The sequence below is a fragment of the Diadema antillarum genome, unplaced genomic scaffold (assembly GCF_040938485.1).
Source record: "Diadema antillarum isolate AM-2024a unplaced genomic scaffold, OU_Dant_1.0 scf00000093, whole genome shotgun sequence".
NCBI classification, from domain to species: Eukaryota; Metazoa; Echinodermata; class Echinoidea; order Diadematoida; family Diadematidae; genus Diadema; species Diadema antillarum.
Genome location: NW_027270982.1, coordinates 316,249 through 342,136, shown reverse-complemented (window position 1 = coordinate 342,136; position 25,888 = coordinate 316,249). Strand labels below are relative to the sequence as shown.

Here is a 25,888-nt window from a genome sequence, read left to right as displayed (position 1 = left end):
GAGGTGCATACATTCCGGTGTAATACCGCCCACAGTTCCATCAATTTTTCATCGGCTAACCGACTATTTTCAGGCAAATTCAAAGCGTGAACGCGGGAAATGAGTACGAAATTCATTCAATGTCCCATTCAAAGTACAATTATTACTTTAGTTATTAAATTACTTACAGTCATTGAGTGAAAGTCCGATCAATTTCGCAGCAGCATAATCCCAAACTTTTTCGTGTAAATACACCGTAACCACTAGACGCTCGAGCGGGTTGCTACGGGCCCCATAGTGCGCAAGCGAGGGAGTTTGCCCCAGTCGAACCACAGAATGGAGAGTTCTGTGAGTCGAACTCCAATCAAAGGAACCGATTCGCATGGCTGATCTTCTCCAACACAATTGGCTAGTCTCTGAGTGCAGACTCAAAGCGGTTAGTTTTAACTGTATGTCCTACAAAATAGGGGCAACTGTAAGGTCCTGGTCTAAAATATCAGCAGAGATCAGCAATGTACTGTAGAAATTTTCAGTAGAAATTAAATGCCAGTGACTTTCACTGTTTAAGTTATACTGTGAGTAAAATGTCAAGAGCAAGAATCATCAAACTATTTAAACTCACTCAGACCTGTTTTGAAGACTAAAATAAGGGGGGGGGGCTTTTTTCAGTTCTTTTTGAGAGCAGAATCAATAGCTGGCGCTAGTCAAGTTGGTGGAGCATACCAGTTGTAACTGCCGTCTTGAAGAAGTCAAGTGAGTTCGCTGTAAAAGAGCATTCCTCAGTATACTCGCATCATAATATTTGTATCAAGGCTCAAGACAAACTTTTTCTTTTGGTGGCCCGACTATAAAATTTGGTGGCCCGATTTGGCCACCAATATAAATCATTCCTTAAAAAGTTGTGGCCCGGCGGTATATTTCTGGTGGCCCCGGGACACCGGGCTACCACTAGTAACTAGGCCCGAATATAGTGTGATATAATACGTCATTACAACGTCATGACATTAAGTCATTCAAAGTTACACCATAAATTTTGTCGATTAAGCTGGCACCTTACCTCAACCAATACTATAAGTCTTTGCAAAAGCAGCAGGTGTTGATCATTGCGACACACTGTTCAATACAAAAGTTTGCTCATTTATAATATGACACACTCCTTGATGACACCATGGACCTAACATACGAGGACATTCATCGTATCGTTAATTAATTCATGCACCTGTACATCTCAAAAGCGCCATAAAGTCATTTTTAACATGCTTCACTTCTTTGATCCCATCATCGTCACCCGCCAGCAAGCCGGGAGAAGAACAAGACGGAGATTCGAGAAATCTAAAACATATGCGCAGAAGAAAATAACTCACAAATATCAAGTAAAGTGAATGTGCAGGTGTGGTGTATGTAGGAAATCATGCCTCAAACAATTATTTCGCTTGGGAGAGGCAGGCAGTTTTTAAAAGAAAGCTATCAATTTGGCAGAATGATTGTCATTTGTGTTCTCAATATTTCACTTTTCCGCAACTTATTCCAGAGCAAAAAGGGGTGGTAATGATTGAGAACAGCTATATATTGCCATTATAGGTAAGGTCTTATGCGTGTGAGAAAATGTGCGAATCAGCAATTACCCATCTCTTGACACAAAATTTGTCATGTTCTCAGGTTTTGTTGCTCCTCATCATCTGTATTTATTCAAAGACATTTCGGTCTGAAAAAGGCACATCAGCGAAACAAGACTGAAATGCGAACAACGATTCTTTTGTTAGTGACGATGCATGATCACATGTTACAATCGTTATTGCCCAGACACCTGAATGTACTCTGATGCACATAATCAGGTGGCGGTGGTGATGATGGGATCAAAGAAAGACCGCCGTTCATAGTCCATGTGTAGTATGTCCATGAGTGGAAGGACAAAATCTTGGCAAGAGCATGAAGCTGCGAAGTGGATTAACGTTGAGGGGGCTCTGCACTCGACCAACGTCATGATTGTGGAGCACAGTCACGCAACCGAATAACCCGATTAGACTGTCTCGCCAAGGAGGTACAGTGAAACCTGCCTTAGCGGCCACCTGTCTAGAGTGGCCACCTGTCGTATGCGGCCACTAACACTATAAAAAAGCTATATTATACACCCTGTCCATAGTGGTCACCTGTCTATATAGGCCATTTTTCGTCTCCCTTGGGTGGCCGCTATAAACAGGTTTGACTGTGTGAGCAGCGAGCAGCGAGCAGCTCGTATATAGAACCTCGAGTCTTTGATAACTCTTTCAATATCCATCTACTTAAAAAATTACGTAATCAAGGCACACCAATCAAGCGACAAGGATGGATGAAGGTTCCGGTGTCACTGTCACGATGGAGGTGGAACCACTTCCCTGCTGTCATGTAGAGTTATTCAAAGACATTTTGGTGTCGAATTTGTTGAAAATTGTTTCGTAACACCGCAGGAAGTATAGGGAGGGCAAAGAATGTTCCCATTGTTTGCAGGTTTGTGGTTTGTTTGTTTTTCACATCGGCAAACAACTTCCACCCAGTCACAAAAAAGGGAGAAATAGATTGGCCATTGTATTTTAATTATACAGTACTCTCCGCGTAATCGGGTATCGCTTAAACGGGTACTCCGTTTAAATGGGTAGTAATGTCAAAATCAGTTCCAATGCACATTAAAATTACTTGATAATCGGATTGCCTCTCCGCATAAATGGGTAAATAATTTTATTCTTATCTAACTTCTACCCACATTTCATCGCAGATAAAAACTTTAAGAAATCATGAATGTCAAATTTTCCACGGCTAATCGCATTCTCTGCTTGATTTGCAAAGAAGACCGATCATTTGGGGAGTGATTAAACATGAAAACGCATGTACCAGTACCGACTTGCCACACGTAAACGAACATTACACATGTAGCTGGCACTCACAACTGCATAGACATAGTTGCTCTCCAACAACATTCACAATACGAGAAGTTTGCAACGAAAATCAGGCCATTCACCAGCTCCATAATTTTGCTTTTCCCCAGTTACTTCTCGAAAAGTAACCCGAGGTTCTACGTGACTAGTGCACGCAAAGAGACGTGTTCATTTCGGAAAACGCCTGCGTGTTAGCGAGGAGTCTATAGTCAAACGACAAAGCTTTCTGAAGACATATTTGTCCATAATATTGCTCGTGACTGAGCAAGTGTAAGGTATGTAAAAATTAATGTGCATTGCAAGCACGCGTGTTAAGCATACAATGCATGTACGTACATACACATTGTGTGTGTCAATATTGTGAATGAGACGTGTTCTTCTGTTAATCGGGTACTCATCTTAATCGGGTAAGAAACGCTCTCCCCGAGCCTACCCGATTATGCGGAGAGTACTGTATTTCATTTTAAATTTCTAAGTTATTCTCATTCAAAACTATTCTACAATGAGATGTATTCCTTCGATCATAATGCATTTTCACAGATTTGTTGTCACATGCAAACTAAGGTTTCACTGTCTTATTGAACATATTTTTAATTAAACATTTTTAATACTATTCTCATGTGGAACTACTATTTTTTCCTTAATCGATGTACACCCTATAAGATGTTAAAAGGCAGATATGTAGAAGTGAAAATGCAAAAATACAGGACATCGAATTACAATCGTCTGCCCTCCTCCACCCCTTCTCCATCTTATTGTCTTGTTGGATATGTATGAGCTTCCCACGCGATATCAATGAAGGTAAACAAAATTCACCTCCGATTCCATGCCTGTAGGTCTATACGCCGGTTCCACCATTGACGTTACATTTGTTCCTTCGACAATTGTTTTCACGAAATATCAGCACCCGGTTAACGCTAAGCCATACATAAATTCTACTAATAAACGTAGCCCTAAATGAACCCTATTCGACCTCACATCAAACTATATAAACCTAAAGCTCTATCACGACCGTAAATAGTCAAGTCTGACTGAAAAACGCCAAAAAACTCAACAACAACAACAGCAACCCTAACCCTAACCCGACGTCGTTGGAGAAAATAAAACCGGAGCAATGTCTTCTCGCAGCTAGGAGCCACGAATGTCATACACCCTAAGGCTGCGTTCACATAGAAGTATTCTATTCGGGTATTCGGGCTCGTTTTTCGAGGGCACGCGAATAGCTTGAATCGAACGATAGGATTTCCTCATACCGGTTCACATAAGAGGGCACTATTCGAAAGTACTGAATAGCTGCGAAAAGTATAGCAAAGTGGGAATCGAGCTTGTTCGATTTTCTTGCAGCGTATACCCTCTCTCGTTTATGAAATACAATTGTAATGACAATTTTGGTCTGGATTTGCCCTTTAGCAAAAATAAGCATGCAGACTGACAGTCTGATGCAGTTTAGAAATTGTTAATAAGATTTGCTGGGATGTAGGAGGAAGAAATCCTCACTGCATGGGATGGTGAGTTGACGGTGCGGGTGATGGTGTACTCGGTGCCCGAATAGCGAATAGCGAATAGCGAATACCGAATACCGAATACTTTTATGTGAACGCAGCCTTTTGGCTCCTTCTTTTCTGTTCAGGACAGCTTTTCATCCAAGGCGCTTGATGAGTTCGGGGATAATTGAAATCCTAATGAAAGGTGGTGAGGGATGTTCATTCCCCTTCCAAATCTCCTATTCTTCGCTGTCACGACATCAAATCTCCTTTGCTCGAGCGCGCATTGTGGGCGGAGCGTTTAACTATGTGTCCCAGACTATAGGTGCGCTAATTGCTCTCGCTGGAGAACACAATAAGCAGATTTTGCATCACGACAGTCTAAGGCCTGGACCTTGAGTTCGCCTTAAAAGGCAACTGCTATTTGTCCGAAAAGCTTTAGCCAGAAAAGCTCTGGCTAGAAAAGCTCTGGCCAATGCTCGAAATGAGAGAAGCATCGCTTCAGCAAAACTGTAGGTAACGTTTTGCTGATGAGAAGGACGCTTCAAACATATCGCCTCTGGAGCAAGGAGGGAAGGGAATCCTCAGCAGGACACAGAGGAAGCTGTAGGTAGTACAAAAACAATACATTACCATTGACGATGATCACCGGCAAACAATGTATGGGGAATTAATCGTTGGCCTCCACGTTATCCGGTCAGCCTGTGAACACAGAACGTGACGAATCCATGGTACATGGATAATACACGAGCTTCTGGTTTCACTTTCATCACTTTCACTATCTGCTTGGAGGATCATCTCAAAGCGAGCTGGAAGAACTTGTAGCATCGGCGATTGTGCACCAATTCTCTCCTTGGAAATGTACTGATAATTAGTGGTACGTACACTGTACATTACTTGCTATTGACTTAGTTCGTATGAAATCGGTCTCTCCAGATTTTTAACCTTGACATTATTACATAGGAAATCCATATTATGCCCCTTATAGTTTTGAACCGCTTTTCTTATTTATGCGTGCAATCTTAATTACATTGCTTCCAGTGTTCCACGTAGACAAGCATTGGATATTTACCTTTACTATAGGAGCAAATATCACAGACGAAAGCCAGAGTTTCGTATAAAGAAACATCTCCCGGTAGTGTGAAATCGGAATTCACAAATACAATATGTAAAAGTACCAGTCGGTATAATATCACATCATTATGTGTACATGTGTGATGTGTGTTTGCACTGCGCGTTTAACATCCATTACTTGCTCAGACAATAATCTTGAAGCTTCCTGTAATTTAGGTATACGCTAAAATGTTGCTGTTTTTGTTTGTTTGTTTGCCTGTTTTTGATTTTTCATCTGTACAAGACAAAGTGGATAACCCATTTTCAGCTGCTGTTCTTCCATGGGGTCCAGTTCCATATCAATAAGACTACATGAGTGTCGTTATCCTTTGTTGATGTTGTCGATGAGTAATCTTTAAATTCTGTAATTATAATCACGCAGATTAGAGTGGGGACAGCTTGTTTTGGCCCGCGCACGTTGGATGCCCCAGACTCTTTCCGCAGACGACAACCCTTGTTCTTGCCGCCATGAGCCTCGCGGAGAAGAACGAGAAGAACAAAAGGAGAACTGCAATATTTGGAAAAGTAGGCAAAGTGTTCCCACTCAATACTATCGCGGAAAAGACAGACAGGAAGCATTTAATCGACAACGGAACGGACATCGACGTGGAGAACGGAACTAATCTTACAGAAGAATTCTCACGAAGGAGTAGCGAAGTCGTCGACAAATTCAAGGATGTCAAACGAAACAAGCGGCCAGACAGCGCTGGCGTTACAGGTAATGTCGGTACAGTTATTTTAAGTTATTACAGGCATTGCTCATGGCTCATCGCATGTTTTATATAGTTAAATACAAAAATTACTACCAGTGATTTTTTTTCACGTCTTATGAATTGTTTAACTGTATTTAATATTTCCATAATTTATCCGGATTTGAAATGGTATTTCTTTTTTAGTATTAACCAAGATGATAGTCGCAAAGTGCTGGAAAGTAAAGGAACTTTATAACAAATTTAAGTATAGGCAATTAGTAGACAAGTCGTCATGCATATATTTCAAGTTGCTTTTTTCTTCGATAGGTGTACATGACATGTAAAAAGTGCATTTGTGTCGTTGCGACCCGTCACTTTTCGGTAACATGTAACTCTTTGAAATCTCAGACATAAGGAGATGTCAAACATTTACCAAATTTCATGTGCGTATCTGAGACGGTCTTCCAGTATACAGTGAAGACAAACACAAAATGTAGTCAACTTTAGATGCACATGCTGTACCCCGCTATCAATGTATCCTACCAGGGAAGTGAGAAGAATATGTACCCGATATACAATGGCCAAGAATCCACCAGTGCCTTTATTGTGACTCTCTTGAATAGGTGGGTTTATAAATCGCAAGCGTCATCTCAATGGCCATAGAGAAGGTAAGGGAGTAGTAGGGGGCTGCAGCCCCCCCCCCCCCCCCCTTCGCAAAGCACACACACACACGTACACTGTGGCGACAAAGTAACACGAAACAAAATAATAATTCGTATTCCTCATCTGCTATTTCTTTTCCTTGCTCAACACTTTTAATGTGACATATACCTTGCTCACTATTTTTACTTGATTTGATCATGTTAATTTACCACAATGCTATGACACATAGGGTACTATACGCAGTGTTTTTTTTCTTTTACGAAGGCATTCTCCTTTTTATACATTTTTGTTATCTTTATTAGTTGTGTGTATTTTTTTTTGTTAATCAAGTTACATGCTTACATTTCTCAAGACAAGTTGGCTCATGTTCATTAACACAAAAACCTATTGTTTCTATTTCATTGATTTTTTTTGTGACATCGGAAATTCGTCGTAAGTATAATACCTTGAAATAAAGATTGTATTTTCTCCCAGCACACATTATGTTTTCTATTACATTACATGCACTTCATAATTATGTTCACATAATCTTTGAGAATTATGAGTGACTTCACGATTCTAACTTTGTTTTGGGACCTTGTAGTCAAGGACGCTATGGTAAAACACTCATCATGCAGAAATTAAAAGAAACTTGTCACCTCTACTAAAGGATTACATTTCGCTGCGTTGTAATTCTAACTATACTGACCTTTAGAGCTGAACATTTCTCTAAGCTCTAATTCTAGCTATTCCTATTGAGATTTACATTTCCCTATATACTATAATCTTAGTATTTCTGTTGAGATGAACATTTCGGTGTGCTCCCATTCTAACTTGTCCTTTCAGATTATAATTGTGACTTAACGGTAGTAGAATGCGTATAGATTTCTATCCTAAGTAAATGCTTACAAACTATATAAAAAAAAAGGATTTCTTAACAAATCGCCTCACCAATATGCCTCTAAGCCTACATTATCACAGGACTGGTTACGACAGTTCGCTTGAACAAACACACGAAGACAATACTCTTCAGAATGCACATTAGCAGCTTCAGTAACTTGTGTCATGGATTCCAGAATTCTTTGAGAAATTATGCTTTTTGCATATAATTTGATTGCATGCTATATCTTTCAATTTTGTGCGCCCATCTCAAAAGGAGCACTCTGAAATTGGTATATCGGTATCTACTGGCAGCGGAAATAATTATAGTGATATTATGGAAATTAGATGTCTTGTTCTAATACGCAAAGCATTTGACTCTTCTTCTTCTTCTTCTTCTTCTTCTTCTTCTTCTTTTTCTTAATCAGCCTCCTTTACTTCTGCAGATTCTTGGCAATGACTATTGCCTTCCATTATATCGAATAACTTCCATTACAAAAGCCAATAACGCGGCAGTCATACTAATGATGTTTGTGATGTGATATTAGTGATGGAATGGTCCTTCATTCCAATCTTGGTATCGATATTCGTATCGGTTGCACTTGATATTGAATCGTTTATTGTCTGATCATAGCACACTGGTATGTCTTGTGGTGCATAGGTCACTTTAACCCCACAATGATATTCATCTTAATTTCCACTTACTGGTGTAACAACGACTAAATAGAAACACAAGACCAGGTGTTAAACACTCATTCTAAACAATTTGTGTAATTCATGAGCAATTTTAATCAAGCTACATGTAACGCAATTCTAAAAATTTCAAGATTCTGAAAAAGTAATATATACAGATGCCTTTTAAATTGATACGATTTGTCTGATGATAAGTAAAAGGAAATAGGAAGGCTTTCATAAAAAAGAAACGCCCAAATGAGGAGTAATTATTCAGTGACGCATATTGAAGTAAAAGCAAAAAACTCACTCACTCATCATCGCATATATTATATACAGATATATTTCTGTGCGGTGCGAGAAGATAGGTGATTACTTATTTTTTTTCAAAATCATTATTGTTATCATAATTATCATTATTATTATTATTATTATTATTATTATTATTATTATTATCATTATTATTACCATCATCATCATCATCATTATCATCATCATCATTATTATTATCAACCCCGTGAAGGTAAACTGTGGAAATCTCAGATGTCGGCATTGATGCAAACATGATTTCTGGGCCACGAAACCCGAACGTGGCCAATGCCGAACTCATCGGCTATTTCGGTCATCTGGCGATGTCGGCTGACCCCAACATCGCCATCGACCTTGAGTACCTGGAGCTGATCCTTCGGCGGGGAGCTGACATCAACTGCACCGACAGCTACGGCCAAACGGTACTTCACGAGGTGGGTTGGACTTCAAAACAGAAACAGAAACAGAGTTACTATCTCATATCTTGACGTCAGTAAAAAATCTATGAGTTTGTTAATTGAGGGGAAGAGAAAGTATAGTCATTTACAGGCGCATACCTCCAACAGATGTATCGTTAGGGGGTCTCAGATTAACATTCCAGAGGTTTCGCTCGGATATGACGTGAGAAGAATTCACTAGAAAATGGCGATACAAGAGTTTCTAAAACCCTTATTTCACATTTTGTACTTCTATATTTTACAATAATCCTCCAATTTTAGACCGTAAATCTATGCGTTTATTTATGTACACACATTTACCTAACATTCAAGAAAAAGAGAAAAAAACATTGTTTCAAAACAAACGAAGAGAAAACTGTATCACAGACTTTTAAACGCATTGAAGAAAACATTTCTCTTTAAGGCAGAACAACAAAAGGACTGGTATAGACGGGAAAGAAACTAGAGAATGTGAAAGACAATGAAGATACAGTAGAAGATCACGAAGAAGAAGAAGAAGAAGAAGAAGAAGAAGAAGAAGTAAAAGGAGGAAGAGAAGGAGGAACTAGATATTAATTGGTATCATTCTTATGATGGCACCTTCATAGTAGCGTCCCATCATCACACCTAACTGTTGAGGACTACGATCATCGCTACCGTGGTTACTGTTTCTACGCAAAGAGGACTAACCTTGGTGGAGAAAGAATAGTCCCGTTCCTGTATTCATGTATTCTATATCTGAATTCCCCTTCTGACATTCCTAATGACGACGATGATGATGCTAGCAAAGATTATAACAATTACTGTAAAAATGATAATAATGATAATGATTATGCACAAAATTATTAATGATACGAATTACTATCATCATAATCAAAATAATGATGATGATAATGAAGTTATCAATGTTGATTTCGAAAAATCATGACTAAAATTATTCTAACGACATAATAATAGATGGAATAAGTCGCTGATAACGTATTATTTGTGAAATTATGAAAATATGACAGAAATCAAGTTGAACATAGAACAGTATAATTATCAAAAAGTCTTATCGTCAATTTTGATTTTTATATCAAATGCTGTGGTTTTGAAACAGGTTGCTCGCACCTGGGACCCAGACGTGGCGGTGTTTCTCATTGAGCGGGGCAGCGGGGTGGACCAGGCCGACTCTTTCGGCAGAACACCGCTACACGTCGCAGCTGCCGTCAACTTCCCTGAGATGGTCGAAATCCTGCTCGATTACGGAGGTAATACGGATGATGCAGTCGTGTGCTAATATTACTTTGTAGATTACTGTTATGGTCAACCATTTTTGCGCTTTGCAATTCTAAGTGTTGATTGGCACAGAAAATATCCTATAAAGTTATTCCCACTGTCTAAAGTTCCAGGTACAAAAAAAAAAAGGATTAAAGTGTGGGAGCGTATTTTTATGAGAGTTACTAAACTCCATGTAGTGCCTACAAAGTGATATCGAGTGAAATAAGGAAAAGAAAACTAGAACTCTCTCCTCACGAGTGTCCACTCACATAATTATCTTCCCTCATCTCTTGCAGTCCTCTTAGAACAACACCTCATGGTGTTGACTCTTTAACTAGAAAAAAAAATAGTTCCATTTTCTCTCCCCCTTCGTGTTGACTTTCTACAGCGGACATTGAGTACGCAACTAAGGGCGAAAATCAAACTCCGCTTCACTACGCAGCGCGGAACGACGCCTGCAAAACGCTGCGCGCTCTCATCAAGAGGGGCGCCACCTTGCGGTCCAGAGATTACAAGGGAAGGACGCCGCTACAGGTCGCCGCAGAATTAGGTCTGAATCGATTTTGACGTCGTAATTATTCAATTAATTAATCATCAAAAAAAATGCATAGTCTGCGTGATTACAATGCATTACACGACCGATAACTTTATGGCTAATTCCTATAGGATTAACAAGGTAACTTCAATGCCAATAACTTTGATGTTATTCATACTTTCGGGCAGGGTGCATCCTTGGCGTTCCAATGGCTTGCCGGAAGTCCGCTGGGGGCCTGCCAGAGCGTGGGGACGGCGGGTGAATGTTGTTTGCTAATTTCTAGATTTTCTGTCCATGGGGCCTATTAGTATTTACGAATTTCCTTTTATTAGCTGTACATTGCAATGTGGCTGTGCGCGCCCTGTCGCTGTGCTCAAGTGTTACACTTGTGTACGGCGGCGGGGCTGTGTGTAGTCAATTGCAATGGTCCTGTGGAAGTTATTCAATGTGCACTCGTCGTCGCCATGTCGGGCGGGCCTGGGCGGGCTTTCGGACTGCCAAAAGTTATTTTATCCTATTTTCGCATTCTCGCATGTACGACCCTTTATAGTATGTTTTTTAGTAAGAAGATATTTAAATATTTGAAAAAAAGTATAAAAACACAGATATGTGTTTAAATTGTTTGTATCAAAGAAATGTTTTTGTGTTGAAGTAATAACTTTGTAATTCATTTATCCTCTGTAAAATTATGTTGCTTCGAGAAATCAATAAATTCTATCATTTGAAAAAAAAAACTTTGATGTTATTTCGAGTATTATTTCAAAAGTTAATTTTCTCTTTGTTATTCAACATATACATTGTAATATAATTTCGTCACAGGATGTTTGTGTATCTATATATCTTTTAGTTTTTTTAGTGTCTTAGTTTGTTTAAGCAATAAACTAGTATACGCACTCATTGTTCCATCAAATGGGGGCTCTTTTGAAAGACGATGTATACAGCTCGTTCATGTCCAAAAACTATACAATATAATGTTATGGACATAGCTCCCAAAGGTATTACATAGGATTATACATTATAGCTTCCGTCTTCTTATTTATCTCTCTGTCGCCTCTTTCAATTCATTTTACCTTGTTCTGCTTTCTGCTTCTTGATTTTTTCCTCAAGATCATTACTACTACTAGAAGTAGTGATGAAAGCATCCGAAGTAATACAAAGAGTAGTTATAATAGTATTACAGTAGTAGGTGTAGTATAGTAACAGTTGTATAAGTAGTAGTAGTGGTAGTATAGTATGGTAGAAGTAAAATGTCTGTGATGATTTTTTTTTTCTAATGATGTTTTTCTTTAATCATTCTCTTTGAATATTTCGTCAAGTATCATGAGCAGCACGAGCAGGGGAGGGTCCAGGAATTCTGTAAGCATGGTAAGGGGAGGCGCCTTTGCAATATTAAAGGGGGCGCACGCACCCCACTCCCATTTTTTCTTTTTATTTATTTTGTTTGTACGAGAAATAAAAAGGGGGCGGCACGTCCGGTGCGCCCCATCTGGATCCGCCACTGACGAGTATATATTGCAACTTTTCTGAAAGATAAATACTACTTTTCCGAAAGATAACGACAATCACTTTCTTCTGCCATCCCCGTAGATCGTAGCGAGACGGCTAGACTGCTACTCGAGTCGGGAGGCACGGCATCGGACACGGACAACTCCGGCCACTCGGCCATGCAGCTGATGGTCACCAAGATGCCCCACGTAGTAGGTTTTCGACCTTTGACAAATTGTCTATGGTACACGTTGATAGCTTATGCTGTCTCTAGAACAATTACTATGTGTGGAGTTGTCATATACATGGACAAGGAGTTATAGGGAAACAAGGCAAATAGAAGTACGTCGGTTTAGATAGCAACAAATAAACAAGTATCCCAATGTAACATGTACATTGATGTAAGTCAATTAAAAGTTTGCGCAGCATCTAGGGTTTCGTGAATTGTTAAGTTCAGATTATGTAGTCGTCAAAATTCCTATATTAATTGGATTATTGTAATTTCCTTAGTTTTGAAACTTATGTTAATTATCTTCCGCTTTCGCATCTTGTAACTTGGGGGCAACCTTCTATATAAAATACATGTATTTACGATGAAAGTCATAATTTTTGATATGATCTTCAATTAGGATGCTACACTTCTGCTCCCACTTTTACCAAATACATTACAAACTATTAGGGCTCATAGCACTACTACTGTAATATTCACTCTATAACTTTTGCTTGCTTTTAATTCGTTTTTTTTGTTTACACTACGTTGCTTATCCATAGGCCATGAAAGGTATGAATCAGTTCTTCAGGTGTGACCGACCCAGCCGGAAGCAATACTTTGACCTCCATCTACTTGAACCACAGCAAGACAAGTCGGACAGTATTGTATATGCTCGGACGGTGGTAAGAAATTTGTTTTCCCTTCACGCACTCGTCAATAATAATTTTTCGAATTAAGGATATGGATTGTATAGCGGTTGATCACATTGTTGTAGCTTTCTTTTCTTTTTTTTTAACTGTCGACATCAAATTGCACCTAAATTAATTCGATAATTATTTCTCCTCGCAGTTTTTTTTTTTCGGAACAGACGTGGTATGTTCGACAAAACAATTCAAGAACGAAGTAACTAATTTCCTTAGACGAAATAGACGCTCAGGATTGTATGAAATAAAGAATCCGAATCTGGTAATATCATTATTCAACTTTGGTAGGTGCAGAAATTTCTGTAAATCAGTGCCCTGATTACGATATTTCGCTTTCTAGTCTCATCACACTCATAAGTTAAGATTGTTCTTTGGGCACAAACAAAAAATGTTTAAATAATCACTTTTCCGCATTTGGAAAATACGTTAATTGTCATTCTAGCTTTTAAATTGTAGTATCATTATGCTTCCTACTAGCAGTTATGGTCTTTGCCAGCATTGTCAAGGCCACTTCGGGTGGTTCTACAACTTCGACTGCTTTAATTACTCTTCCACGAACTTGAATATCTATTTTCTTAATTAATGTTCGTTATTATGTGTTAAACATTCGTTCTATTTACATACAGTTGCAGTCCATTGTAGACTTCAACCAACTGGAATTGATCGTGCATCCCGTGATCAGAAAACTCTTGGATGTGAAATGGACGCAGTTTGGCAGGTAAAGCAACGTAGGAGAAATGATTAAAGTTTTGTTTGAGATGTGGCTGCAGCTAGTTTCCAACTTATTTTGTGAGATAATGATGTCTCATCTCATTTAAAGGTGGGGCCCACATTTTATATAGGACCACTCTGTTTTACTTTTTTCAATGCCATTTCAAACCCGATTTTCGTCAAATAAACTTTTAATACCTCTTTGAATGGTATGCTCTTTAATATCTCATAAGTGGTTTCTATATCTCGCAAATAGTTAAAATCTTAATCCCCCATCTCAACTAAAACTATACCATCCGTTAAAAGTTAAGTTCATAAAAGTCTTGTTAAGTTCTTTGTAGCATGATGCGTCTGCTAAAACCACCTTGTTCATCATAACTAGCAACCGGCGGAGGGAGCCGCGATGGGTCAGTATCGTTCAGCCATCTTCCCGGCATTTTAGTTTGACGACTTTACCCGCGGTCATAAAAGTCGCGGTCATACCGGTAAAAGGTCGAGAAGTTCAAGATCGCGATCTTTTAATTAAGATATCGAAGTTTTGCCAGTGTGACCCAAACTTCTCGCAAGACTATTCGCGAAACTTCCCTTCTCAAACTAGGGATATCCCCCCCCCCCCCCCCTCCGAACTTCTCGATTTTTTTTTTTTTGCCAGTGTGACCGCGCCTACTGTGATCGCAAAAGATCGCGAAGACAACTTCGCGATCTAAAACTTCGCGATATTTTGCCATATGTGTGACCGCGGTTTTTGACGGACCTCTTTCCCAGTTATACTGTGCGTCATGCTCTTTGCGAAGAGACTGACAAGAGTTGGTTGTGACTTTTCCAGACACAGAACATCCAGTTTATGTCCAATCCAATGGACAGTGGTTTTCCTCTTACTAGACTTACTACTTTTTTTCGCTTTCATTACTTTCCATGCCTAGATACAATGTCCCTGTGTTTGTCTGAAGTGTTGTCGATCAGACGATGAACGTGTTAGCATAATATAGAAAGCAAAATTTCGGAGTTGTTATTTGTTGTTATTGTGTTAATATAAATGTATATTCTATTCAGTTGCGTCATAGAGCTCTTTTTTTCCGAATGAAAAATTTCGCCAAAAGCCTAGGACTTTCATTTCCACGATTTTGCTTATCTTATCAAGTTGCAGTGATAGCGATAATAATCAGTAGTTTTAGCTGTTGTTGTTGCTGCTGTTTTCAGATTTGGAGCCTACAAACAGCTGGCATTCAATTTGCTTTTCATTATGGTTTGGACCGTTCTGGCCCTGACGCTGGACGCACCATTCAAGTTCACCCTACCCATTGATCTCTGGCGTCCGATCTTAAAGGTAATGGTCGTGTACCTCCAGTGGCTTGGTTTGATATTGCACTGACTCAGTATTTATTCTAGCAGCGACGGCGATGATGGTAGTCATAATCATCGCTGTGATGACAGCGACGAATGCAGTTACATAAGAGACGATGAGTGTGAAAAAGTTCACAATCGACATCATCATCATCATCATCATCGATTATCATCATTATCTGTCTGTATTCAGTTCTATCAGAATTCTCATGGTCGTCATTGTCATCATCATCATTATAGTCATCATCTCTTGATATTTTTACGATATTCTTACGGTAAATTTAAACAAATTTTATAAAAAATAGCTCTTTACAGAGCACAGCCATGTTGTTCTGTGCGTGGCTAATTATAATCTTCTCTCAGGCCTGTATGAATACGGAGATCTTGCTCCACAAAGGAATAAACTCCGTACCCATTGGTACACTGTATGTGTTTGTGTGTTGATGGAGATCATTGGTAGTGAGTAATGCGTGTCTAATATAACTCATTTCCTTCGATATCAATTATGATCGGTACATGATTCAATAATTATGTCATTTAGATAATTCGTTATCTTCCATATTGCTGCTCTACAGCTGTCTGGCGTACTCTTGACACTATTCCAGATTTTCCTTGAGTTGAAGGAATTCTTTGATTCCAAGGCAGCCTTCATGGTAAGTCTTCTTCGTCTATCCTCGTATTCCCTTGAGATATTTTGAATGTAAACGTTCAGGGGCGGATCCAGGAATTACGTAAAGAGGGGGGGGGGGGGAACAATATTTCTGGTGCTACTTCCGGGTTTCATCTCATTTTTTTTTCCTTTTTATTCATTTTGTTTTAACAACAAATAAAGAGGGGGAGCGCTCCCGGTGCGCCCCCTCTGGATCCGCCACTGAACGTTAATGCAAGGGCATTGCTCCAGAGAGGGGAATTGAGCTATATGCTCACCAAGTCCCAGCATTTTTGTATAAGTTGTTTGGTACTGTATAATAACTGTGAATTGTAATTTTGGGTGTTTCATATATAGGGTAGAATGTAATTTATTTGAACTATATCATTCACATGTAATTGTTTATTTCAGTTGAGGATCTTTCAAAAGCCTCTGAACTCATAACTTACTATATTGATTCTTACTTAGAATGACTTCATGATTGAGCGCAGGATTCGTGAATTAAACCAGTTCCATCCAATACGAATACACCAGTGAAATTGCACGGTGACTCAATGCTTCTCACTAATGGCACAAATGCGTGAGTGTGGGGAATTAAAGAGGAGGAAAATTGATGTGTGTTGACTTGAATGATAAGTGGTGACCATGTCAAATGATAATGAATGTGTAATGATAACAATAAATCAAATTAGATTTCTTTTATCGATTGAATTTATTCATCCTCAAACATGTCATACAGAATTGAAATGGTACATTCCACTGACTGAATTTATAGATATTATCGCATAGTATTCACTATATTTTTTCTCTCATTTGTCATACTTAAAATAGAAATGGAAGAAATGGAAGATCAGTGACATCGAACGAGACTACGAGTACGCCCATCCAAGATGGCCGCAAGAAAAGCAGTACCTGGACCAACAGATTGAAGGGATCCAAGACAAGTCCCCATCGTACTTCGCCGAGGCATGGTAAGCCTCGTGACTCTCAGAATAGATCCTTTGCAGACAGCTGGCAGATGGAGGTGCCTCCATTCGAGCAACGTTACAATTATTAATCATACATGTGGGCATCTCTTTTTATGCGACGCTGTAATAGCCTTGTAGAAAGAGATAAAAGAAGGAAAATGGTAATGACATAGAGTAAAGGATATCTAAATACACAGGGTTCGACATTAATAGCGGTGGCCCCTTGGCCCGGGTCACAAGAATTGTTGATGTCGGCAGCCAAATTACCTTTTCCAAATTATACTTTGGTGTCTGCTCCGGCAGCTGAATTAAAAAAAAAAATAGATGAATGTTTATATACTTCCTTTCATTTCGGGCTACAGAAATTTCAAATTCGAAAACTTATACCCGTGTGCTCGTATGACATAACACGTTGAGATTGTCTTTTTTTTTTTTTTTTTTTTTTTTGCTCGTGTGTTTGTGTGTATGTTATCCTTTTTTATTTTTGATATACAAAATTCTTTCGTTTTCATTCGTAATATTGGCCATGTGGAATTTATGTTGTCTTAATAATATCTATATCATTTTATAGTTAACCAATTTCTATTCTATCATTGTTTATATGAAAAGGAAAGAAAAATAACAGATTGACAAAACAAAAAGTGTCTGTGTGTCTGACTGCCTCTTTGCCATTTTTACGTTCTTATTTTGTTTTACCTTATTGTTTGCACGTCTTCCTCCATGTCTAACTTATTGTCTCTATCTAATCGCCATCGTCTCGTATTATCTCGGTGCCATCAGGAATGGATTCGACTGGTTCGTCTACCTCTCCCTGCTCGCCGTCAGCGTCCTCCACGGAGTCGACATCTTCATCGACTCGGACCGAGTGAGCCACACCACCAAGGACGTCTTCTCGGTCGTCATCATCCTGGTCTGGATCAGACTGATGAAGAGCGTGCGAGCTTTCCGCTCCCTCGGTAATTTATAGGGAGCTTTAGATTTGCGACGCAGACGTTTAATACGACGATTGCGTTGGGCGTTCTCCTCTCTCCCTGCGTCGTGTCGAAAAGTGTAGCTTCAGATTACGCGAGGACGCAACCTATTAAAAGTAGATTGGCGCCCCCGTTTTGAATGGTGCATCAAGTACGAGTAGCTCTCTGCGTCGTCGTGAACTGAGCGGACGTAAAAGTATAGCCCAGCTTTAAAAGTGAACACTCAGACGACGCGAGTTATAAATAGATCGATTTTGATAAGCGATTTTGCGCATACTCAGAATAGTTTTTTTTTTCTGAACGTCCGCGTCACGAATATCTAAAGCTCGCTATGTGATACCTGTAAAGGCTCCTCTGCATTGGAAGTTTGTTTGCTTGTTTGTTTGTTTTTTTGTTTGTTTTTGTGGGGGTTGTTCATAATAGATGTCACACACACACACACTCTCTCCCTCTCTCCCTCTCTCTCTCTCTCTCCTCTATTTCTCACTCACTCACTTTTTCGTTTTAAGCACGTGGTGTTAAGTATATTCCCTGCAATTCTTGAAATCCATGAAGACAACGGTGATTTTGAAATGTTGTTTTTGTTTGCTTACATAATTATCTCTATATACCGTTCAACTGCTCCATATTCTTCTCATTCAAGGTATTTTGCAGAACAGTAAGCGCTTCAATGTCTATAGGTACGGTAGGTCCCTACGTAGTGCTGACACAAAAATGATTTTTTTTTTTTTTTATAGGCCCTATGTGCTTGTTATCATACCTGTGCTTGGTCAAGAAAAAAAAACCATATATGTATATATTGTTAACCTGACCTTGACGGTTTATGTTTAATATGCTAATATCTTATGTATTTTATCTCCTAGGGCCCTTCATTGTTATGCTTGGTTTGGTGCTGAACGACTTCGCTGTCTTCATATTTCTGTACGCCAACTTCTACATTCCATACGGTGAGCCCCTTCATAATGTGTCCATGAATGCTGGTGAAAACAGAAGACGTAATCGTCTTCTTAAATTTGTTAATGCTTCCCTCTGAATACACAACTCCAGAAATTCACTATACCGAGGTATTTGTTCATGTCTTTGTCCTACTGCGTACTGTATACCTTCCGAACGTACATCCCATAGCGGTATCTCACGATTGGGGAAAGGGAAAAGAAGGTCCCAAATGGCAAGAAAACATTACGATAGTTTGCTTTTGATTCCTTTTTCTTTTCATTTTTCAGGCACGAATTTCTAGCAGAAGCGACCTGAAGAAGAGGAAACTACACATTATGTAACCAACATTCAATAAAATGTCGTTCTGTTCACATTGTCATGAAATGTTACACCTTCCACTGTAGTGTACAACATGGGTTAGATCGGGTTGGATCTTTGTAAATCTAAAAAATGAATTTACCTTAATGTGTGTCTGGTCGTATTTATGATAATTGTCACTCCAATTACCGGCTTCATGACTTTTATGTCGAAGTACACACTACCGCTTTATTTCTCAAAGCTTATTCACACGAGAGTACATAATACAAGACATGCTGTTTATACTCATGATGTGGTTTTATGTTTTGTTTTTTTCCAGCTTGTTCGTTCTGGATGAACTTCGGCGGTATGCGTGTTGCTAACGGAACCATTCCTAGTATGGCAAGCGTAGACCAAATGATGTACAGTCTCTTCCGGATTACTCTCGTCGACGAATACGAGTTTGACGTGGGTCTATTTTTATGTGTAGACTTTTTTAATCAAAACTTAATACATTTTAATTGCTGCATGTTTTTTTTTTATTTAGTCATATTTTCCCAGATGTTTTCCATTTTGAGGTTTTTAAGTCCTTTAAAAATAATAATAATAATACTATTGTATTCACTTATGAAGCGGTGATGCTTAATGTAATGATGGTATTGATGATGAATATGAATGATCGTTATATGACGTATTATCATGATCATTAATTACATAATAATAATTATAGAAGCAGTGGTGCATAGAAGTAGTAGGATAGTAGTAGTAGTAGAAGTAGTAGTAGTAGTAGTAGTAGTAGTATATAGTATCATCATTATCATTATTATTAGTAGTAGTAGAAGTCGTCGTCTTCGTCGTCGTCGTCGTCGTAGTAATAGTAGCAGTGGTAGTAGTAGCAGCAGTAGTAGTAGTAGAATTTGTAATTATTGTCGTCTTCCTAACACATGCAATGAAAAAGAAAAATCGTCCTGTTCTATTTTGCATCCCATGACGGACATTTTATTTGACAATTCGATCCTTTCGACATCATATCGGCAATGTATTTTCGTTCTTGCTATCACCTATAGCTGATGCGTGAGGAAGACGCGATCATGGCGTACATCCTGCTCGTGTCATTCCTAACGATCTCCGCCGTCCTCTGCCTCAACGTGCTCATTGCCATGCTCTCTAACACCTTCCAGAGGTATATGCTATGGGAATATCATTGTTCAGTACGTGTGTCATGAATATGCATTTGTGCAAAGTGGGTGTGGCCTGTTTTGCACAAGTTGGAAAGAAAAAACAAAACAAGATGGCTCGAGACTGAGGACGATGGCGCTTGTGGCGAGGGGAAGAATAAAGTTTTGTTGAGCTTACTCAATTTTGGTATGGTGATGTTTTGTTTGTCAGAAATGGGTGACATGTTGTTGCCCCACCAAATATTTTCCTCCCTTCCGTAATAAGTGGAACTAGCATAAGTTTTCTTCTCCTTAATGTATTCTTCGTCCCTCCACCCCTTCCAATTCCTCCATGATTCCTCTGGTTTCTCGGACGTATCACCATCTGATAGAGATTATTATGATGCTTGGTATATTAACTGCTAACATAATTTTGTCATCACGCACTTTGATTTGAATTAAATTGATGTTCTTACGTGACCTCTACGGAAGTAAAAAAAAAAAAATGCTTAGAAGCAAGCAACCAAGGGTTCGACGCCTATTGCAATTCATGTTGCATTCGAATAGTTAACATTAATGGTCCATCTACCTATATACCTTTGTTATCATCTACGTAAGATGACAACCAAGTGTCATCGTAGTTGACGCTGTCCATGTTTGTCGCCCTCTGCCGTCAGGATCTACGACAACGCGACCGCCATTGCACTCATTCAGCAGGCAAAGATCACGCTAGCCATCGAGGACGGACTTTTCCAGATGACGAGGAAAAACTACGCCGAGTACATCCGGGAACACTGCAGCCCGCTCAGCGTCTACTACGACGACGATGTCGTGACGGAAGAAGGAGAGGATCTAAAGAAGGCTACTTTCCGCATCCAGGTATAAAAACGAGACGAAAAAAAAAAGGAGAAGAACGAAATAAATTGGGATGAATGGTGGGGGAGTGGTGGCTCGGAAATACATGTAGAATCGCTCATATCTGATGTAATTGTCAGGAGCTATAAAATTTGTCATGACTGCGAGATAATTAGGCTTGTTTATGCATCTGTGTTTAGTATGTTAAGCACCCCCAACTCCCTCCCTCTCTCTCTTTCTCTCTCTCTCTCTCTCTCTATCTCTTTATCATACAGATAGATAGATAGATAGATAGATAGATATGATAGATAGATAGATAGATAAATAAATAAATATGTGGTATATACTTCAAGAAGTAAATCAGCAACAGCTGAGTTTTTTTTTTCTTGCCTCCTTTGAGCAGGATTCGATGATCGAGTTGGAAGAATTTTTGAAGGAACAGAAGAATCCAGCCCACGTGGAAGGCATCGCGCGCCTGAACAGAAAAGTGGACATGTTAGCCGAGAAGAATAACGTCATGTTCGCAAAGATGCAGGCCGACATGGAGACCATGCAAGAACTCCTGAAGACTCTTATCGAACAACAACAGCAACGAGTGACGCACGGGAGAGGGAATGATGATGGGAAAGGCGGGAATGGAGAACAGAGTGATGGAGAGGGAAGAGGAGGTGGAAGAGAAGATGGAGGAGGAGAATTAGGAGATGGTGGCGATGACGACAGAGGAGACGATAGAAAGGGAGGAGGAGGAGGAGGAGGAGGAGGAAGGGGAGGAGGTGGAAGACCAAACGATGGTAGCGATGACGGGGGAAGAGGCGATAGAAAGAGAGAACAAAAAGGAGGAGGAGGAGGAGAACGAGGTGGCACAAGAAGAGGAAGGCGGAGGCAAGATCGACGGAGTGATGATGATGATGATGATTACGGCAGTGACGTCAGAAGGATTGGAAGGCGAGGGAGGAGGAAGAGGGAGGAGCTAAGCAGGAGCAGGAGTAAGAGCAACTACACAGGCGGAGACAACCAACGCTCAGATTCGCAAAACAGTAAGTGCAACATTTAATTGTGAAGGCTGGTATATCACATAGGCCTATTTTAAAGTGCTTCTGTCTTCTCATTGTGCGTGTGTCTTTGTGTCATTAAGTATTTTGTGCCTGACGTCGTGTACTCGTGTGTCTTTCAATGACAGTGAAGAGAAAATAATGATCAATACGAGCTCCAAGTGTTATATAATTCTAATCTAACGGAATTCGCATTAAGTTTGCAGCCTTGCATAAGCTAAACAGACTATTGACCAGCTTAACAAAAAGGACGCCTTCAAATAAAAATTAACAAGCTCACCTGTTGACATTCGTGTGTGGTCTAATAAACTTTTCCGAAATTTCCTTAGAATTTTGAGAAAATGTGTATTTCGATGTCTACTTCACGATTTCAAACTTTTCTGACGCCAGGAACATTGCATCTTTCGAGGACCTGGGACATCGATATCGATGACGACGAGGAGCCCGAGATGACTTCCCCGAGGTTCCTTCGACGGCGAACAACGGGGAGGAGAAGTTCTCTCTTTGATAGTGCATTAGCCTTTCAGCGATTAGGGTAAGTTTCATTTCAACCGCAGTGACAACTCCCCCAACTGCCCTTTCTGAAATAAGCTAAGAACCCATTATAGCTACCGTCAATACTCATTTCTGTTCACCAAGTCACATTCATACGATTATCTAATATATAAGTTACTAATTATATATTAATTGTTACCATTTTTATGCAGGCCTGGCACACTGCTTCCACCAATAGCACCGGAGATGGAAGAGGTTGAGGACGCTTACAGGTACGATACGACCCCCTTAGAGTGAGATATATTTGCATGGGGATATATTCTGTCATATAAAGTGTTTTATATCACTGTATATGACAGGTTCAAACAATGTAGCCAGTGGTGAACATGCATTCCGGTCACGTGACGATACATTCAACATCATGCAACATGAATTCTTTGCACTATAATTATTATGGTCAATAATTCACACAATAAAATGATTGTGGTCAATCGCCAGCACCCATCACCACAGTAATTTGTCGGGTATAGTTGTTGATAAATCCTTATTGCGTGACATCATGATAGATTCAAAATGTATAATTCTAAAACAATCAAATGATATGAGTTCATTAAATAATGTCAAAATTGAACCAGGAAAAGAACTGGATATGGCAGAAAGGGAAACGGGTTAGGCCTACAAGTCAGCACGGTTATTCAAGTGAACAGGAACTTTTCCCAAAGGATCAATAAAATCAAACACTTCGCTATAATGATTCATGAGTTTAAGTTATGCAAATCTTGTTTCCACTTTACGGTTTTTATCTAACTTTTTTTTTTCACATCAGGTGCTAAAATAGGCCTACTCATTAGTTGCTCTATTACAATTGTACAAATATTTCTTTAATAATCTCACTGCAGAACGAGACTGCGTCGAAGCGACGGTAAGAAAGATCGGAAACTCCGGAGACAACGCGAGGAGTACCTCCAACAAAAACTGAACAGATCGATCGCTGATGACGAAACGAGCTTCGCCAACGTACGCCCTCACGAGGAACCCTTGGCGGACATTATTCGGATACGGCAATCGGCTTTACACGGTGGGTATCTTCGTAAACTTTTTTTCACAAAGAAATTCTATTCCCTTAAACATTCAGGTACAAAATAAATGTCACATACAGTACATAAAGACAAATAATACAAAATTGACAGGCAGCTACAAAACGTCTAATAATGTAAATACGATTCCAGTTGATATTTGATACAAAACCTTTATTTTTTTCAGACATATTTGTCTACTTTCTTCGCTTGCTTTAAGAATGAAAAGAATTTGCTATAATGTAATGATTCTTTTTGTTTCTTACAGAAAATACAGTATAAAGTACATGTATTTTGCATACAAATAAACCACGTTGTAACACTGGGTTTTCTGTAGAACCAAGTACATGTGTACACGTATAAAAGCATTTCTAGAGATTTGAGTTTGATTCTGTAACATAATTTCCTATCCATTTGACCAATAAACCTTTGGGTAACATCACATTCCCAAAACAAATGTATGCAATTGTTTCTGTAGAGCTCGAACAAAACGTACAGAGGTGTGTGTCAGATAGTCCCATTGCAAAAAGTAATTTATCAACACCGATATATCTATGTGAAATTTTATACTGAAAATCTTCGCGAACTTTCTCAAACAGAAAATGGGATCCGTCAGGGGCCCAGCTCACTCATGAAACAAAAAAATAAACTCATGATAATTTCACTCACAATAGCGACAGTGGGACAATAATCAAGTGCCTTTGAGCTAGCTTTTCCGCATGTCGTTACGGTAACTACAATTATCCTTATCTCTATTCATTAATTGCTGTCAATTGTTGATGGAATGATTCCTATAGAGAAATATACCTCTGAATCATAATACAATAACGTATAATAATAGTAGTAATCATGGCACCATATACAATGTAGTAACATATCATATGTATGCAAAGGATTATTACGTGGAATGTGTATAGGCACACATGAAACGGGTATGATTGGATCTTCTTCCTCCAATTTCGATCCTTCTCCTCTCGAAATTCCTCCTTCATCTTTTCTTCTTCCGCTTCTCCTCCTCCTTTTTTTCTCCTCCTCCTTCTTCTTCTTCTTCTTTTTCTCTTCTTCTTTTTCTTCTAAGTCATGTTCTGGGAGTGAATCGTCCTCCTTCAATCCTGAAAACTCTTGTTGAAGATATCAACCGTTTTTTGTGTTTGACCAAATCAGGGATTTCACCTTCTTCTTCCGTAATCACTTTTCATCTCCTCTACAGAGTGATGCCGGGAAAATCATACAACACAAAGGAATCAAGAACGCTCTCTCCTGAGGAATATTCATTGGATCTGAAGAATAACGAGAAAGTTTCGAGTACGGAAACATAATATTAATTTGCCGTAGACGATGACTTGATAAATTAATGTAAAAATTTGTAAATGATTTTCTGTAGCAAACTCCTCGTAAATGCTGTAGGCCTATCGCGGAAACACTATTCAATCACAGCTGGTGTATGCCATGTGTGCATTGAAACAAATGGTGCTGTACATGTTCATGTCTTACTCGAAAGATTCGACTTTTTCTGCCAAGCCGCTTGAAATGGTTAATTCTATGTATTTGAATGGAAACAAGATACGGATGCAATAGGCAGATTTATTTCAGCGTAGATACGCTTTAGAACTAGGCCTATGTACGTGTACATGTAGGGACATACATGAAACATTTGTCAATCAAATTATGTATGGACGAGATTCAGTTTATTACTAAATTTAAGCTTCATTTTAACAAATCAGTTTAGTGCGTTGCAACTCTTGGGTCCCGTTTCATAAAATGTTGATATGACAGTTCTCTTGTTGGAATGACAATTGTCATGGTAACGACACAAAGCCAGTTTCCCGATTGACTGTTGCTATGGAAAGTTGCCATTCCAGCAAGTGTTGCTATCCTAACATCTTTTATGAAATGGGGCCTTAGCTACAATTCGGCACAACAAAAGCCAACTTGCGAGTGCTCTCTATTAGTACATGTAGGTGCTTGGTCCATTAACTGAATACATGTGCATAGCGAGCTTTAGACAAACGACGCTCATCCTACGACGCTATATTACATGTATTAAGCAAAGGTTGTCTACA

The 25,888-nt window shown here is 39.2% G+C and overlaps 1 protein-coding gene and 1 pseudogene across 1 annotated transcript; one reads left to right on the top strand and one right to left on the bottom strand.

The window, feature by feature from the left end:
• Positions 1 to 276, bottom strand: part of LOC139718348 (regulator of G-protein signaling 22-like) — a 40,531-nt pseudogene extending 40,255 nt beyond the window's left edge.
• A 5,680-nt stretch (positions 277 to 5,956) lies between these two features.
• On the top strand, positions 5,957 to 25,089 carry LOC139718347 (uncharacterized). Its single transcript, XM_071629824.1, has 20 exons — positions 5,957 to 6,206; positions 8,917 to 9,116; positions 10,219 to 10,369; positions 10,768 to 10,929; positions 12,502 to 12,611; positions 13,171 to 13,293; positions 13,941 to 14,032; positions 15,226 to 15,352; positions 15,945 to 16,022; positions 16,850 to 16,989; positions 17,767 to 17,942; positions 18,821 to 18,904; positions 19,531 to 19,658; positions 20,258 to 20,373; positions 21,025 to 21,226; positions 21,606 to 22,239; positions 22,645 to 22,789; positions 22,962 to 23,021; positions 23,649 to 23,766; positions 25,036 to 25,089. Exons 1-20 carry the CDS (start codon positions 5,957 to 5,959, stop codon positions 25,087 to 25,089), a joined length of 3,150 nt encoding a protein of 1,049 aa, XP_071485925.1.
• Positions 25,090 to 25,888: the final 799 nt, after the last annotated feature.

Bases quoted from the DNA above. Each gene is read 5' to 3' on its own strand.
- LOC139718347 (XM_071629824.1), top strand. From the start codon at position 5,957: ATGAGCCTCGCGGAGAAGAACGAGAAGAACAAAAGGAGAACTGCAATA. The intron at 16,023-16,849 runs GTAAGTCTTCTT...TACTTAAAATAG, and splicing joins ATTCCAAGGCAGCCTTCATG to AAATGGAAGAAATGGAAGAT. The intron at 16,990-17,766 runs GTAAGCCTCGTG...CGGTGCCATCAG, and splicing joins TCGTACTTCGCCGAGGCATG to GAATGGATTCGACTGGTTCG.